The sequence below is a fragment of the Lissotriton helveticus genome, chromosome 1_1, assembly GCF_964261635.1.
Source record: "Lissotriton helveticus chromosome 1_1, aLisHel1.1, whole genome shotgun sequence".
Lineage (NCBI taxonomy): Eukaryota > Metazoa > Chordata > Amphibia > Caudata > Salamandridae > Lissotriton > Lissotriton helveticus.
Genome location: NC_136057.1, coordinates 1,043,325,184 through 1,043,342,792, shown reverse-complemented (window position 1 = coordinate 1,043,342,792; position 17,609 = coordinate 1,043,325,184). Strand labels below are relative to the sequence as shown.

General features: G+C 41.5%; 1 protein-coding gene across 1 annotated transcript in view; it reads right to left on the bottom strand.

Moving 5' to 3' along the window:
* Positions 1-570: 570 nt before the first annotated feature.
* Positions 571-17,609, bottom strand: part of LOC144771991 (protein tyrosine phosphatase domain-containing protein 1-like) — a 168,405-nt gene continuing 151,366 nt past the window's right edge. The window contains exon 12 of the mRNA XM_078656217.1: positions 571-1,073. Coding sequence (XP_078512343.1) covers positions 915-1,073 — 159 coding nt within the window. The 3' untranslated portion in view covers positions 571-914. The remainder of the gene's footprint in view (positions 1,074-17,609) is intronic.

Below are 17,609 nucleotides of genomic sequence, written 5' to 3'. Positions count from 1 at the left end.
AATCTATGGTGAAATCTATCAGTGTGTATTATCTCAAATATATCATGGGTTGATCAGTGTGCCATTGTGTATATATAAACCAGTGAGATGTTACGTGAGTGACAGTGTGTGTACCAGAAGAGTCCAAGAATGGATAATATTTTCAATGTTTTGATCTAGAACAGAAGATAAAGGTTCTAACCTGCACAGTGTGATTTTCAACAGGGGTCAAGCGGTAGGCCTGCAGCTGGTGATATGAACCAGGCCAAGGGTGGGTGAGTCAGTCTGTGTGTGAGATACAACAGGTCATGGTGGTGTGCATCTAGCAGCATAGCTAAAAACACTGCAGGGCTGATGGGTCTGAAAGAGTTACCAGTAATACGCCATAAACAGACACGTTTTGTAGTACCTCAACTGGAAAGTGTCATGAAAGGATACAATGGGGATAGGGGTGGTCATGTGAGTCTTTGAGGGGTACAGATGCGACAAGACATTCAAGTCATGCCTACATTTGCTTACAATTGAATTGCACATGCCCTTTATCAGCTGCAGACAACGATCAACAATTACCTGATGACAAGACAAGCTGAGTAAGCTCTCCTTTCACGGTATGTTTTATTGCACAGTGGCCTCCACTTGAGGAGGCAGGCATTTGCTGTGGGGGAGGTAGTAGGCTACTCCGAGTCACCATCAATACCAAGTTCACAATGATGATGAAAAGCATGCTTGAACCAATCCGTTCTTCAGAATAGGTGTGATGCCAAAGGTTGACGTCCAGAACTCTGACTTTGGACATCATGTTTCAAGAAGAAACCTGCATCCCCACCACAGTATTCCATGGTAGTACAGAGGGTCCACAGAGCATCCATCTGGTTCTGTAATTATCAACATCCACCCAAGCTGAGATGGGAGCATCATCAGAAGACCTATAAACCCTATGTTTGTTTGTGGCTGGAAATTGTCAATGGCCCCGAGGCTGCATCTTGTGTGTGCGTTTTTCTTCTAGCAGACAGACCATGCTCTCGCATCTCCTGGGTTACCAAACGGAAGCAGTAGAAGAGTCCAGAAAAGTTCTTAGCTTCCATCTCAGGACACTGAGGAAAAATAAGAAATTGAAATTTTTCAACTGGCTTGAAAATTTGGGAAGTCATTTACACCAATGAATTAGGTTACGGTTGGTCTTACAGGTGTTCCTTGCTTTAACAAAATGTTACTATTACAAAGGTAGCAGTGGAAATACAAGTAGCACTTCTCAAATTACTGTGGCTGATAGTTTCATTATTTTTATTTTTATTGCTTTTCAACCCTGTGCTTCAACAATATACATGACATTAACAGACAAGACACACAGAATCAAACAAAAATACACATTTAAATCAATCGAAAAGTAGCTATAGGGCACATCTAGAAAATACCACAGAACATAATAATTCTTCTACTGAACCCTAATTAATTGATAATAAGACAAGCAGCTAATCCTAGAAACAGAGTGACTCTGGGGCATATTTAGAAAAAATGTTGGCGCACGGAGTTACGCCACAATTAGTAACGATGTGCTCCAACATTATTAAAATGCAGGGATGCGCCCTATTTACAAAAATACGCCACACCCCTGTGTTTTCGCTAGTGCTGGCCCTAATAAAGCTGCCTAGTGCCATGTTGCAAGGGTGCCTGTGATGCAGGGACAATTGTTTATGTGCAGGTAGGTAGACCTTCCTGCACATAAACAATCTTGAAAAACTATTTGCTCTTTCAATGTGTGCTGCACACATGGGAAGAGAAAAATTAGGAGAAATTAATAATTTCTCTTCGTATCGCCAGTGTAAGACCAAGTATTCCCTGGTCTTAGTTTTTGGAGCTGCCCCAGCCCTGTAAATATAGGGCAGCATCAAAAAAGCAATGGGTATTGCGGCGGAACGCCCACTGTAACACCTATTGCACACCCTTTTCACTCTGAGTGAAGCTTGAAAAGGGGCCTTATTTACAAGGCAGCGTTAAGCCATGTTTAGTGCTTTAATGCCACTTTGTAAATAAGGAGAGGAGGATAGCACCACCAGAACGTTGCTAAAAGTGCTGTTCTGGTGGCGAAATCCCTTGGTAAATATGCCCCTCAGTTCTTTATAGTTAGTAAAGAGCTGAGAGAAGTGCAAATGCATGATGTAAAAAGGTCAGTTCTTGCAAGATAAAATATATAGGGCCAGATGTATCAAAGAATTGTTTTGCGATTCTCAAATAGCGATTTTTAGAGAATCGCTATATGAGAATCGCAAAACGAGATGTATTTGAAAAATCAAAATTTTTTTGTGATTACTTAGCATTCCTTAATTGCGACTCGCAATTTGCGAGTCGCAATTAAGGAATGGCTTCCCATTCATTGCTATGGGCCAAGAGGCCCATAGGAATGAATGGGAATTGAATGCGCAATTTGCGAGTACCCAATAGGTACTCGCATATTGCGCATACAATTTCAAGGGTGCAAGGGTTCCAAAAGGACACCCTGATGCGCCCCTGAAATGTGCATGTGTGCACACATGTGGTGCACATACATGCCCTATGGGCATGGATGTGAGCCACATGGCACTTAAAAAAAAAGTGCTTTATACTAGGAAATTGAAATTTACCACAAGCTTGAAGTTGGAGGTAATTTGCGATTCCTTACAGCAATATCATGATTTGTGATGGCTTCAAGAATAGCATTTAGAGAATCGCAGATTGCAATTCCCTAACTGCATTCGCAATTTAGGTAATTGCAAATAATTGCAATTACCCAAATTACGATAAAAAAATGTTTCATACATTGCAAATCGCTTTTTTGCAATTGCAAACGGGCCAATTCTGCGAATTGGCCTGTTTACGATCGCAAAAATTGTTGATACATCTGGCCCATAGTCCTGTACACCAAATAAGATATTTCCTTACATTTGGTAAAGTGCTGAGTAGAAGTACAAATACATAAAAAGCTCAGTTCCTAAAAGATCAGATATATAGTCCTGTAAACAAAATAAAATATTTCAATACATTTGGCAAAGTGCTGAGTAAAAGTGCAAATGCATGGTGTACAAAATGTAGCTTATAGGAGATCAGATATATAGTCCGGAAGACAAAATTACAGATTTCTTTACATTTGGTAAAGTGCTGGATCAAAGTGCAAGTGCATGGGATAAAAGCTAGACATAAGTATGTTAGCAAATTTAATGCATTTTGAAATAAAGTGCTAATGTCTAATGCCCCTTCCAGTTAAGAGCAAGCTACCCTGCCCCTCAGTTGAAGAAAATTTATAAGGTAGCCTTTGAGACAGGCACTTTGCCCCTCTCTACAACACAAGCACTAATAACCCGCCATCCCAAACCCGGGAGGGACCACACCCAGTTGTCCGCATACCATGCGCTCTCCTTGTTAAATACTGAGTATAAGATTTTAAGTAAAATACTAGTCAATCGCTTGAAACCCCCAGTTAAAAGCAAGCTACCCTGCCCCTCAGCTGAAGAAAATGTATAAGGAAGCCTTCGAGACAGGCACTTTGTCCCTCTCTACAACACAAGCACTAATAACCTCCCTTCCCAAACCCGGGAGGGACCACACTCAGTTGTCCGCATAACATCTGCTCTCCTTGTTAAATACTGAGTATAAGATTTTAAGTAAAATACTAGTCAATCGGTTGCAACTCCTCATACTGAAGTTGGTGCATATAGATCAATGTAGCTTCTTCCCCGGACATAGCACATCATTGAATATACACCAGCTGTGCAATATCATGTTCGCCTGTACCATGGAAGAACCAGAAGCAGGATGTGTCACACTAGATATTACTCAGGCATTCGACACACTGGGCTGGGACTATATGCTGGCCGCGCTAAAGAAATTTGGGATTCCACATGGCTGCACTCGTTGGATCCAATTATTGTATCACCTTCCGACAGCAAGGGTGTGCACAGGATCGCACATTTCAGAACCATACCAAATACAACGGGGCACAAGGCCGGATGCCCCCTATCACCGATATTGTTTGCTCTTGCCCTTGAACCACTGGCCCACAAACTACAGGCGTCCTCGGTGGGATGGGGTATTAGGCTAAATGGCACCCGCGATGCTCTCTCACTCTAAATATATCTCACAACAGGCCGGAGTGTCAACGGTAGGGGACCTTTTTGGGGACAAAATGTTACTCACGCACACAGATTTCACAAGCGAGCGTGGAGTCAGAGAGACACTGTCCTTGACTCATGTGAGTCTGACGTATTACATCAAACAACACTGGGCACCAACAGGACAGAACCAAATATACACAAGTTGGTCCATCTAATGTACATTATGGGAACGGGTAGCCACCTAACCCACTGGCTCTATTGGGGAATTCGCACACAGTGACCATCCCCTGTAACTGGAACACACACTAAATGGGAATATGACATTGTCTGACCACTATTGGACAAAGAATGGGCAACGATTTTAGAATACCCATAACGAGCATCCCGTAACACCCGTTTTAAATCAGAGAGCATACCTTACTCGCGATAGAATACACGCCATCTTCCCTACCATCCTGCCATCCTGCCCTAGATATCCTGATCAGGATGCAGATCTTTTACATATGCTTTTGTCTTGTCCCGGCGTAGGGAGATACTGGGGTGGAAAAACTGATACCTTGAAGGAAGGTGTGGGAGACACGGGATGGCAGACAGTAGAGACAAGTATACTAGGACTGTACAGAAGGCGATAAGAACACAAAGTGTGAGCCAAATTCACGGATCTGGCTTTGTTCCTTGCAAAGCGAGGTATCACTAGGAGGTGGAAATCCCCCGTGGCCCCAACACTGCTTAGTTGGAAGGAAGAGGTTGAAAAATGGGGACTGGCGAAAAGTGTAGCTATCCGAAGAGAGGAAAAAAGAGACCTAAGAAAGGAGGCGATCGCAATGAGGGCGATCGCAATGAGCTGGGACCTCTTCTTGGAATCTTTCAAAGCGGCCGACACATTCGCTCCATGAGGCTCTGTAAATGTCATTCATACTTGCCACCACTAGTCTCCAGCCTGGACAGGAGCTCCCACTCTCGCAGCCGAGACACAGGGATTGTAGTGGTTAAGACTTCTCCAGGTCTCCATTCACCCTCATTCTACGGAGTACCCACCCAACTGGGCGGACATCCCACTCTCAGCTTCTACAATCTAGGTTATAGTCACAACCTTACAAACTTACGTTTCTAAAATTCCAGGCGGCCCGTAAGTAGGGGAGGGGGGTGGAGTTTTCAAAAATGTGTATTACTGGCGATACCTTGCTCCAGGAGAATAGTACCATTGTTGTAATAGCAGGGCAGGAAGAGATGCCATATCAGGACGTAGGCTGCTCAACCGGGTCCCAAATGAGACGAAATTATAAAGGTGATACAAAGTTAAGATGTGATGTAACAGTATGCAAATTATTTCACCTTCATGTATATGTGTGAGAACCTGCTATGCAGATAACAATTTCTTTAATTTTCTTTTGCATGTGCTGTAATTGGAGAAAATGAATAAAATTTGCTGAAAAAAATAAATAAAGCAAACTACCCAACAGCCCAATTACACGTCTGCTCCTTAGTGTACCTTCAAATACTCCATCCACTTAGTAACTAAGACAAAATCCTATTCCTCAAGTTTTGCTTCATACGACCCTTGAGCCTTTACAAACTTATTTCCATATCGTATGTAGCCCAGAATCTCGATATCCACATTGCAAATGTTGGAGAATCTGGTTTCAACCAGTCTGATGCAATGCAGAGCCGAGCTATGGCCATAGCAATAAATACCAGATAAGATTCTCTCTTTAATGTCACATTGTCTTCTGTATCATCCACCAAGCCTAGTAACATCATTAATGGAGTGACGCAAATCTGCCCTATGGTGATATGACTCAAAAATCCACCTATCCCTTGTAGTAAAGGTGCTAACTTAGGGGCCGATTATGATAGCGGTTTTTCCGCATCCTCCTGGCCGGCGGAAGTATCCGCTGGCCCGAAGGATGCGGAAAAACCGCTGCGGAGACTTCAAAGACCCCCGCCAGATTAGGATGGCTGGGGGGTCTGGAAGACCGTCCGCCGCTTTTCCGCCGCGGTCGCCTTCCGACCGCGGCGGAAAAGCTCTAACATGTCTGGCGGTGTCTATCAGACACCGCCAGGCATATTAGGATGTCTGCTGTTCCATGCCTTTCCACGGCGGCATTTCCGCCGTGGAAAGGCATACGGACTTTTGTTTGGGGGCCCGTTGCGGGCCCCCAGGGGTGAAGGGGGGTGGGGGGTGCACATGGGGGTACCTATGGTACCCCCCTGCCTTTACGCACATGAAGTGGCAGGCACCGCGCGGTGCCTGCCGCTTTGTGCATGCAAATGCACTGTTGTCATTTTTTACATTGCGGCGGGTGCTGCTTCAAGCAGCACCCACCGCAATGTAAAAAATACAGGATGTGACCGCCAGGGTGGCGGTCACATCCTAATTGCCATGGAGGGACCGCCGCTGCCCATGCGGACGGTGCCTCATACTCAGGGGTGGCGGACGGAGGCAAGTCCGTCCGCCATCATAATCGACCCCTTAGTCCATGAAAGAACATATGAATGCATTTCGCCTATTCTGAACCACACAGCTTACACTTGCCATCTGAGTCACCTCCCCACTTAGCAATTTTGACCGGAGTATAATATGAATTAAAAACTGTCTTGAAGTGTTGTTTTCTCACACTCGCTGTTGATAAAAACTTGTCACTAAGTTCCAGTGACTCCTGGAGGCATAACCCCTCCATTTAGAGTCAGAGAGCTCATTTGGAGTTCTGGGCTTCTAAATCATCTTTTTGAGTGTGTACCAACAGTTCGCATATGAAGCCAATTCGGTACCTTTGTCTGACAGTCTCAATTAAGGAGATCTTACTTATTGACCTCAAATCCTTCATCTTTTTGAAAAGAAAATCTCGAATTTGTAAAAAAATTGAAAAATGTCTCCCTCACTAAGACGAAGAATTCCTATACTTCTATAAATGTAAATGTACAGGAATTTATATAGCGCAAATCACCGAGCGGTTTCTAAGCGCTTGCTTAGGGAACCCGTCCTGGTATTCCCCTGTGAGATAACCCCGGCAGGGTATCCGCAAGGTGAAAGCCAGGCATCCCGCCGCGAGGGGCCGTTGTGGAGATTAAGCAAGCTATTGCCCAGAGTCGCAGAGTGTGAACCCGTGAATCGAGTAGGCACCAGAGCGAGAATTGTCGAGTCCATGGACATTTTTTTAGGACTCAAGACCCCGCCGAGCCAGGAATTGAACCCTGGTCCCGGGCTGACCTCTGCTTCCAGGTCTGCCTCCTCTAACCAGTGAGCCACACTTCTCCACAATATAAAGGAACAGAGGAGAGCATCAGTATAGAAGCCACCTAGTGTCGTAATGCCTTTCTGCCTCCATCTTTCCATCACTGCCCCTTAAAAAATAGAGGGTAACAGAGGCGAGGCAAAAGTGGGTGTGTAAAAAATAATCTTAAAAATCTCTAAACAACCTGAGTCCATACCTTATATGCTGCTTTTAACGCCTTAAATCTAGTTGTCCTATAATAGCTAGGTTCTATTTTCCTCATTAAACGACCTTTAACTTCAGCTCCCAACACCATTTCATATATCGTTGGGGCTTCTGCAGCACCTACTCCATTTGACCCAGCTGTTATTAAAATTCCCATTGACTCTATGATGCATGACCAGTAGTACAGAGTAAAATTAAGAACAGACCATCCACCTTGTAATCTTGGTAGAGTCATATATTTCACTGCTCTTCTTGGCTTTTGATATCCTCATAGGAATCTGACACATAGTGATTCCAACTTCATCAACGAGCATTTTCTAATCTCCAAAGGAATAGTCTAAAGATATGACGCTTTTGGTAAAACTTTCATTTTTAGTACATTACCCCTGCCGACTAGTGAATCGTTTAGATAATCAATTCTATCCAGCTCCCCTTTAACAGTGGGGCCATATTTATCTCCACCAGTTGATCCAGTGTAGTTGTGATTCGGAACCCTAGATACACTGCATAAGAAACTAAAGTTGATTCCTAAGGTTGATTCGCTCAGTACATACAATCTGGGTTTTAACCTCCTTCAGCTTACATCCTGAATATGCCCCAAATTGCTTTGCCAGATCTTCAATTTCGGATAGAGCTGTAGCGGGATCTACAGGAACCACTGCCTCATCATCTGCATACGCAAAAACTCTGCATTCTTTTTGATTCTGGATAACAGATTTAATACAAAAGCTTCTCTCAAGTATCACTAAAACGGGCCAATATAAAGTGCAAATAATAAGGGCAAACAAGGACATCCCTGTCTTGTTCATCTTGAGATACACATGTTCTCTGATTCCAAGCCGGTGGCTCGTATCTTGGCAGTTAGGTCTTATAAAGTGATCTAATGGTCCTTATAAATCCTCTACGGAAACCTTTCCTTTCCAGAACTGACCATCAAAATCCTCAGGACACACAGTCAAATGTTTTCTCGGCATCTTATAAAATCTGCCCTAAAGGTGTCTTTTGAGCTTCAGCTAAGTCAATTAGCGTAATCACTCTCCTGATATGATCCACTGTACCTCTGCCAGGAATAAACCCATGCTGCCTATGTGAAACCAAGAGTGATATGACCCTGCCCAGCCTGATCGACAAAATATTGCCGTAGATTTTCCCACCACAATTTAATAGAGAAATTGGTCTATAACACCCAAGGAGTAGGGAATGGGTTACCTTTCTTCTTCAAGATCACTATATTAGCTGTTTCCCCCTAAAAAAATCTGCCCTTGTCGTGCCTCTCGGAATGTTTGCAACATGTCTTGTCGCAGTTCTTGAAAGAATGTCTTGAAGAATTCCAGTGGAAGAGTAACTGGTCCAACAGCCTTCCCTATTGCGAAAGAAGCTATAGCTTCTAAAATCTCTTATATTGAAATCAGAAAGATGAGGGTACACAGACAAAATATTGAGTTTTAAATTTCGATATACAATTATATCGAAGTTTAAATATCGAAGGGACATAATATAGAAGGTAAGTAATATCAACACTCTTAATATCGATATTAGTAATATCGAAGTTTTAAATATTGATGTCAGTAATATCGAAGTAAATAATTTCGATGTTACTAATATTGATTTTTAAATAAATTTTGTGTATATTATATTGTATTTATTATGTTTAATAATTTATTTTAATGTAATTTAATTAAATGCTGTCTTTTAGTACTGTAGCGGGTTGTGGGTTTATAGGGGAATAGGGTGGGAAGTAATTTAATTATGTTAAATTAATTATTAATTAGTAGGAATTATAAATTAATTAATTGAGAATAATTTTTAAATAATTATAATTAATTGAATAATTGATAAATATGTTCTGTAGCGGGTTATGGGTTTATAGGGGAATAGGGTGGGAAGTAATTTAATTATGTTAAATTAATTATTAATTAGTAGGAATTATTAATTAATTAATTGAGAATTATTTGTAATTAATATTAATTAATTGATTAATTGATAAATATGTTCTGTAGCGGGTTATGGGTTTAAAGGGGAATAGGGTGGGAAGTAATTTAATTATGTTAAATTAATTATTAATTAGTAGGAATTATTAATTAATTAATTGAGAATTTTTTTTAATTAATTTTAATTAATTGATTAATTGATAAATATGTTCTGTAGCGGGTTATGGGTTTATAGGGGAATAGGGTGGGAAGTAATTTAATTATGTAGAATTAATTATTAATTAGTAGGAAGCATACATTAATTGTTATTAATTGGTAAATAATTATAATTAATTGGTCATTAATTTTTAATAATTCATTAATTAATAAATGTGTTCTGTTGCGGGTTGTGTGTTTATAGGGGAATATGGTGGGAACTAATTTTAATGTAATTAAGTAATAATGAATTATTATTTATAAGTATGTTATTTCAATCCCTACGCTATCCAACACTTTCCCTACTGTTGCACACTCTGGAGTTGGAATAGTAATTTTTACCCCTACGCTATCCAACACTTTCCCTACTGTTGCACTCTCTGGAGTTGGAATAGTAATTGTTACCCCTACGCGATCCAACACTTTCCCTACTGTTGCACTCTCTGGAGTTGGAATAGTATTTGTTACCCCTACGCTATCCAACACTTTCCCTACTGTTGCACTCTCTGGAGTTGGAATAGTTATTGTTACCCCTACGCTATCCAACACTTTCCCTACTGTTGCACTCTCTGGAGTTGGGATTGTAATTTTTAATCCTACGCTATCCAACACTTTCCCTACTGTTGCACTCTCTGGAGTTGGAATAGTAATTGTTACCCCTACGCTATCCAACACTTTCCCTACTGTTGCACTCTCTGGAGTTGGAATAGTAATTGTTACCCCTACGCTATCCAACACTTTCCCTACTGTTGCACTCTCTGGAGTTGGAATAGTAATTGTTACCCCTACGCGATCCAACACTTTCCCTACTGTTGCACTCTCTGGAGTTGGAATAGTATTTGTTACCCCTACGCTATCCAACACTTTCCCTACTGTTGCACTCTCTGGAGTTGGAATAGTAATTGTTACCCCTACGCTATCCAACACTTTCCCTACTGTTGCACTCTCTGGAGTTGGAATAGTAATTTTTAATCCTACGCTATCCAACACTTTCCCTACTGTTGCACTCTCTGGAGTTGGAATAGTAATTGTTACCCCTACGCTATCCAACACTTTCCCTACTGTTGCACTCTCTGGAGTTGGAATAGTAATTGTTACCCCTACGCTATCCAACACTTTCCCTACTGTTGCACTTTCTGGAGTGGGAATAGAAATTGTTACCCCTACGCTATCCAACACTTTCCCTACTGTTGCACTCTCTGGAGTGGGAATAGTAATTGTTACCCCTACGCTATCCAACACTTTCCCTACTGTTGCACTCTCTGGAGTTGGAATAGTAATTGTTACCCCTACGCTATCCAACACTTTCCCTACTGTTGCACTCTCTGGAGTGGGAATAGTAATTTTTACTCATACACTATCTAAAATGTATTTCGCTTTTTTATTAGTATTATGTTGTTATTAATTGTTATTTATGTGATTATTTTATGTATATAAATGTATTATTAATTTATTATATTTTTATTTTTTTATAAGTTATGAAAATAATTAATTTAGAGTTAATATTAGTGAAAAATATATTATGTATTATATATTTATTAATATTAATTTGTATTACATTATGTATTAATTTTAAATATTATAGTACATTTTTAAATATGTTTTTTACATTTATAAGTATTATTTTGTTAATATTAGATTTTTATTTAATAAAAAAAAACTATATTTTACAAAAAACGATATTTTTGTCATTCTATATATTTTTTTCGATATATTTGTACTTACCTTGTTAGGGATAGGATTCCTATATTTTTGACTTCGATATTTTTGTTCCGATATTTTTGTATATCGATATTTGTGTTATCGATATTTTGTCAGACATTCAAAGATGAGGGCTACTTGATCCTCTTTATTCAATCTGCATCTGTCTAAACCCCAGAAAAAGTAGCCATATCTCTCCACCGGAGGTTCTAAGTTCTCCAAGTACAAAGCTTCTAAAATCCCTTATAGCATCTGATGGGGCCTCATCATTATGCCCTCAGGCACATTAATAGACATTTATCCCTTTCTCTCCTCCTTCAGCCTAATCCATTTGGCTAGTATTCTACCGGTAGTCTCTCTATATTCATAGCATTCCGAACTATATGTGTGACATTTCCCAGCCACCTTTTTACTAAAAGACTGGTTAATTTTGGCCTTCCATCTAGCTATCTCCTGTTGTGTCTCTCATACATTGTGACACCCAGTTAATTTCCAAGTCAGTTTCCCCTCTTCCACAGACAACTCCTTACACAAGCCCTGAATCCCCCTCTGCTTCATTTTCTGTAAGTGTAGATCGGAGCTGAGGGTCTCCCGTATGACTCCTGCCTTCAAGGCATCCCATACCACCCCAGTCGAAGCCGACCCCTTAGTGATTTAAAAAAACTGCTCTAACCAGAGTTTCATATGATCTAAATAGAACAGTTCTGCTAGTAGCTTGCTATCAAATGTACAAGCCCCGTGAGGTCTAAAAAAGCCTACTACAGGATCTCAAGAACCAATGAACAGTGATCTGATAATACACTGGGGAACATCTTTAGTTTGGCCTCGGAAGTCAAGGCCATGGAAACAAAAGAATAATTTATTTGCGCCAGCTTATTGTGTGGGAAAGAGTAACAGATAAAACCTGGGTCCAGGGCCTTGTGTTATCCCATACATCTACAAGGCCATGGTCAATCACTAATCGCTCCAAGGCCCTAAAAAACATTGGTTTCCCTCCTTAATTGTTCTGTTCATTGGTGTGTTTGTTTTTCACATCCAGATGGATATTTAAGTCCCCCCAAAAAACTAGAGGTAGATGCCATGAGGTAAATTCCATGTTCAGTAAATCAAAGACATTTGCCTCATCAATGTTTAGCCCATAAACTGTACACAATACAAACTGGCAGACCCCACACTTCATTCTGTAATGACCCATTGACCCAATTGGTCTACTAACCTACGACGAGAGGAGCAGATAGAGTTTTTTGCCAAGACTGCCACCCCTCGATATGTTAAACCCTGCTGTGCACAGGCTAACACTGTCAAGCCTAGTTCTTTTAAATGTTCCTGCTTTCCCCAGGATATATGGGTTTCCGGCATACAAACTACATCTGGTCGCATCACTCTAAAGCCTAGAGCAACTCTGTTTCTTTCATTTCTATCATTTAGGGCACAAATGTTAATTGAGCAAATTCGCAAATTATGCCCCAACATTTTGTTTTCTGCAGAGTGCCATCACTCCTAGGATCGTCGTATTGCATTTCAGTACATCGTTCATGCTATAAATAACAATGCCACATCATATGTCATCCTCTAGGGGATCTCGAGATGAAGTAAACCAATAAGATCTATTGTCATTGGAGTCAACATTAAACTTCATTTTACCCGATCTTAAAAAAATCTATGCTGTCTTGCTTGTATCTATTGTGATTGTGTCTTGTCAGCACCACATCCAACCCCCATGTCCCCCCTCCTTCCTTGCCCCCAAACCCTCCAAAGCCCCCTTTCCGACCCGAGCCTATGCCTCTCCCTTTCCCTTGCCACCTCCTAGAAGCAATAGGACCGGATTGGTCCATTCACGATGGTGTGCAATACGTTGACCCTGGGCTCCATTGATTCTGTTTCAATCACCAGGAGTCATTCCCTGTCACTTAACCCACACCAGCTGCTCCCAGAAAAGCTAATGAAAGAAAGGGAAAAAATGGAGGGAGAATATCATTCTATTATGATATATCTGGCAAACACTTACGTGCTATGGGGGTTTGTATTTATTCCTACTCTTCATCCCATTCACATTTTCTATCACATCGTTTACATAATTCACCAAATATCTAGCTTATCCAAGGCTCAAGGTTTCCAAAAACCCCCTTGCCCTAACTTCTGAGGTAAAAAGTGAAACTTATCCTTCACAACCACTTTAGGCTAAGCTGGATTCAATAAGAAAACTTGGGCCCCCTTGGTTTCAAATAATAGTATCAGTGGTCGAAGTGCCATCTCCTTTCAACAGTAACATGGCAATCGTCTGGTCTGAAACAGTACTCATACCCCCAGATCGTTTCCAATCCGGACAAGCCAAATCATAAAGGGCCTGATGCAACAAAAAATACCAAGACAAATGAATACTGTCCTGTTTTTCAGTCCTTCTTTCCCACTTCAAGAGTTTTGTTTAAATGGGAACCTGTTCCTTTTAAGTCTGTTGTCAAAATATTCCAGCTTTCACAGGGCATCATCCATAAGAGCTTCCAACATGCCAGTTACTCCTTTCCAAGCCGTTAAGTCATCTTCCAATGTTGAGATTCTATTCTCTGCTTCCCCCATTCTTTCATAAAATTTAGAGCATGATTTTGCAGCTCGACGAATGTATTTTACGACAGTCTGACTGTGTTCTACAACTCTCTGTTCTTGTCTCATCCTGGTGTGTCAAAATTATTTAGTAGATTGTTTCCAGCGAGATTACATCTGGGATTTCAAGAAGAATCTCCCTGCCACCCCAGGAAGCACACTCCAGGCTAGGAGTCACAGAATAGTCCCAGAGCAGCTAATTTGCTGAGTTGTTTCTCTCCCAGGTCACTCACATTGCTCAGTACACTGCCCGGTGAACTCCCCATGTATGTTGCCCTATGGGTCTGAATCTTCTTCTTCGGACCAGCTTGAGTGATCAGAGAGCAAGAAAAATGTATTTCCTGAGTCCACATCCATTCCAGCTTTAAGATTATGCTCTGTTGGTGCTCTTGTTGTTGCACCACACCTCTAGCCTGATTCTCATCTGTGGCAAATTCTTCCATTAGAGTCTGGGTAATAGATTTGATTACAGGAGTTTCCCCCACCAGGTTGCCACTGCAGTTCTTGTTTACCTCCCCTCCCAAAATAATCACATGGGGCATGCAAACCTCTGGGCGGCTTTAACACATCAGTTAAATCAGTCACACACCCTCACTTCTCATTGTAGCTCCCTCCCCTCAGCTGGGTGCTGTTAGCTACTCACATCCTGCGGATTCTCTATTTTTCCTTTCTTTATCATCGAGCCTTCAACACTCCAGAACATTAATAGATAAGCTCACTGTGGTGCCTGAGATCTGGAGCATTTGCTTAAGAAACTTCCCCATGGAGTGAATCGTTTAGATAATCAATACTATCCAGCTCCCCTTTAACAGTGGGGCCATATTTATCTCCATCAGTTGATCCAGTGTAGTTGTGATTCGGAACCCTAGATACATTGCATAAGAAACTAAAGTTGATTCCTAAGGTTGATTCGCTCAGTACATACAATCTGGGGTTTAACCTCCTTCAGCTTACATCCTGAATATGCCCCAAATTGCTTTGCCAGATCTTCAATTTCGGATAGAGCTGTAGTGGGATCTACAGGAACCACTGCCTCATCATCTGCATACGCAAAAACTCTGCATTCTACTTGATTCTGGATACCAGATTTAATACACAAGCTTCTCTCAAGTTTCATTAAAAACGGGCCAATATAAAGTGCAAATAATAAGGACAAACAAGGACATCCCTGTCTTGTTCATCTTGAGATACACATGTTCCCTGATTCCAAGCCTGTGGCTCGTTTCTTGGCAGTTGGGTCTTATATAGTGATCTAATGGTCCTTATAAATCCTCTACTGAAACCTTTCCTTTCCAGAACTGACCATAAAAATCCTCAGGACACACAGTCAAATGTTTTCTCTGCATCTAATAAAATCTGCCCTAAAGGCGTCTTTTGAGCTTCAGCTAAGTCAATTAGCGTAATCACTCTCCTGATATGATCCACTGTACCTCTGCTAGGAATAAACCCATGCTGCCTATGTGAAACCAAGAGTGATATGACCCTGCTCAGCCTGTTCAACAAAATCTTGCCGTAGGTTTTCCCACCACAATTTAATAGAGAAATTGGTCTATAACACCCAAGGAGTAGGGGATGGGTTACCTTTCTTCTTCAAGATCACTATATTAGCTGTTTCCAAAAAAAAGAAGAATCTGCCCTTGTCGTGCCTCTCGGAATGTTTGCAACATGTCTTGTCACAGTTCTTGAAAGAATATCTTGAAGAATTCCAGTGGAAGAGTAACTGGTCCAACAGCCTTCCCTATTGCGAAAGAAGCTATAGCTTCTACAATCTCTTATATTGAAATCAGAAAGATGAGGGCTACTTGATCCTCTTTATTCAATCTGCATCTGTCTAACCCCCAGAAAAAGTAGCCATATCTCTCCACCGGAGGTTCTAAGTACTCCAAGTACAAAGCTTCTAAAATCCCTTATAGCATCTGATGGGGCCTCATCATTCTGCCCTCAGGCACAATAATAGGCTTGGTTTGGTTTTTAAAGTCTTTATTTCGATATCAAAATCATAAAAGACAATATTTAAAACATATTTCATTGTAATTACATTATTCCTTTAGAAAAACACTAACGCCATTTTTAAAAGTTATTAAACATACAGAAATACAAGACAAACCTGACCATAGCATATTAAAATTTATAAAACAGACGAAAAATACAGGAGACATACCTCGGACTATATACAATATTGCAGAATTAGTTAGGGTTGATGTAAATGATCCTTTACATAAGAATTAGGAGGCCCTATTAGGTTGTCTACTTCTTGCCCTGATAACCCAAGCCCACCCTAGGAACTTGGCAACACTCACTACGAACTTCTCTGAGGTATTGGTTTTTAAAACCTGAATAGCCTCAGAGGACCTTCTACAAGGGAGATGCTGGAACAGGGGTTTTAGCCATTTTGTACGGGGCACAGAATAGAGCGGGCAAGCAAACAGGAAATGACCCTCAGTTTCTTTGTAGCTAGTACAGCAACTACAGAATTCAGTTGTTCCGTTAGCCCATTTTTTAGTAAAAGAGTTCAATGGCAATGATCCTACCCGAAACTGATGGTAAAGCTTCTTGTCCAGCTGTTTGGTGATAATATCCCAGTAGATCTCACGGGAGGGATCCAGCTTAAAAGTCAAGAACCTCCCCGTAAGACCCGCGGAGCTGGAGGCAGTAATTAATGATGAACGGGCCGAGGCCCAGTATAGTGCCTTGAAATCCTGTTTGGATGGGAAAACATTAGTGCTCGGGGAAATCCACAGATGTTCTAAACCCATTTCGCTCAAGATGGTTCTTACACTTTTTAGCCAGGGGATTCTCCCCGATCCCCCAATTGACCTAATTTCGGCCAGTTCCCTAGCAAAAAGGGTAAGGTCAGGGGATGTCCATATGCGCCTCCAAAAGGCCACCAATCTGAATCTAGCCATCTCATTGATGGGATTACATCCCATATCCAAACACAAGGGTATAGAAGGTGAAGATTGGGGTAACCCAATCAAGCCCCTTAGGAACATACACTGGGTTCTGAATAGGCTGGAGAGATCAGTATAACCCCAGAGGTCAGCACCATATAAAATTGCGGTGTTGATCTTAGTGTCATAGATTTTTAACGCTGGGGAGACCCGTTTAGTGATTGATCTCCTTTGCTCACTCAGAAGACAACCAGTGAGTCGAGCAAACTTAAGCTGTTGAGCGTCAACCTGATCTTTCCAACCCAGGCGGCGGTCCAGGGTGACCCCCAAATACGTCATGGTTTCGACTTGTTCCAGATTAACTCCACTCAGACTTACGGAGCTCCGGACAAAATGCCTCCTGTTTAGGACCATAAACTTAGTTTTGCCAACGTTTCCCTTAAGGTCATTAATGGCACAGAACTCCTCAAAGCGGTCCAGCGCCCGCTGGAGTCCGCTACGTGTTTTCGAGAGGAGCAGAATGTCATCAGCAAAGATAAGCATTGGAAACTTCAACCCTGCCAACGAAGGGGCGTCTGTTGGGGTATCTGCAAAGAACTTGACCACCTGATCAATGAACAGCAGGAAGAGTGTTGGGGCCAGGACGCAGCCCTGGCGGACACCACGGGTCACGGGAAAAGATTTAGATACTTGTCCCTGGCCTCCCCATCTCACCCTAGCATAATTGTCTTCATGCATTTTGACTATCAGTTCAAGAAGTTCCCTTGGTAAGCCCAAGTCCCT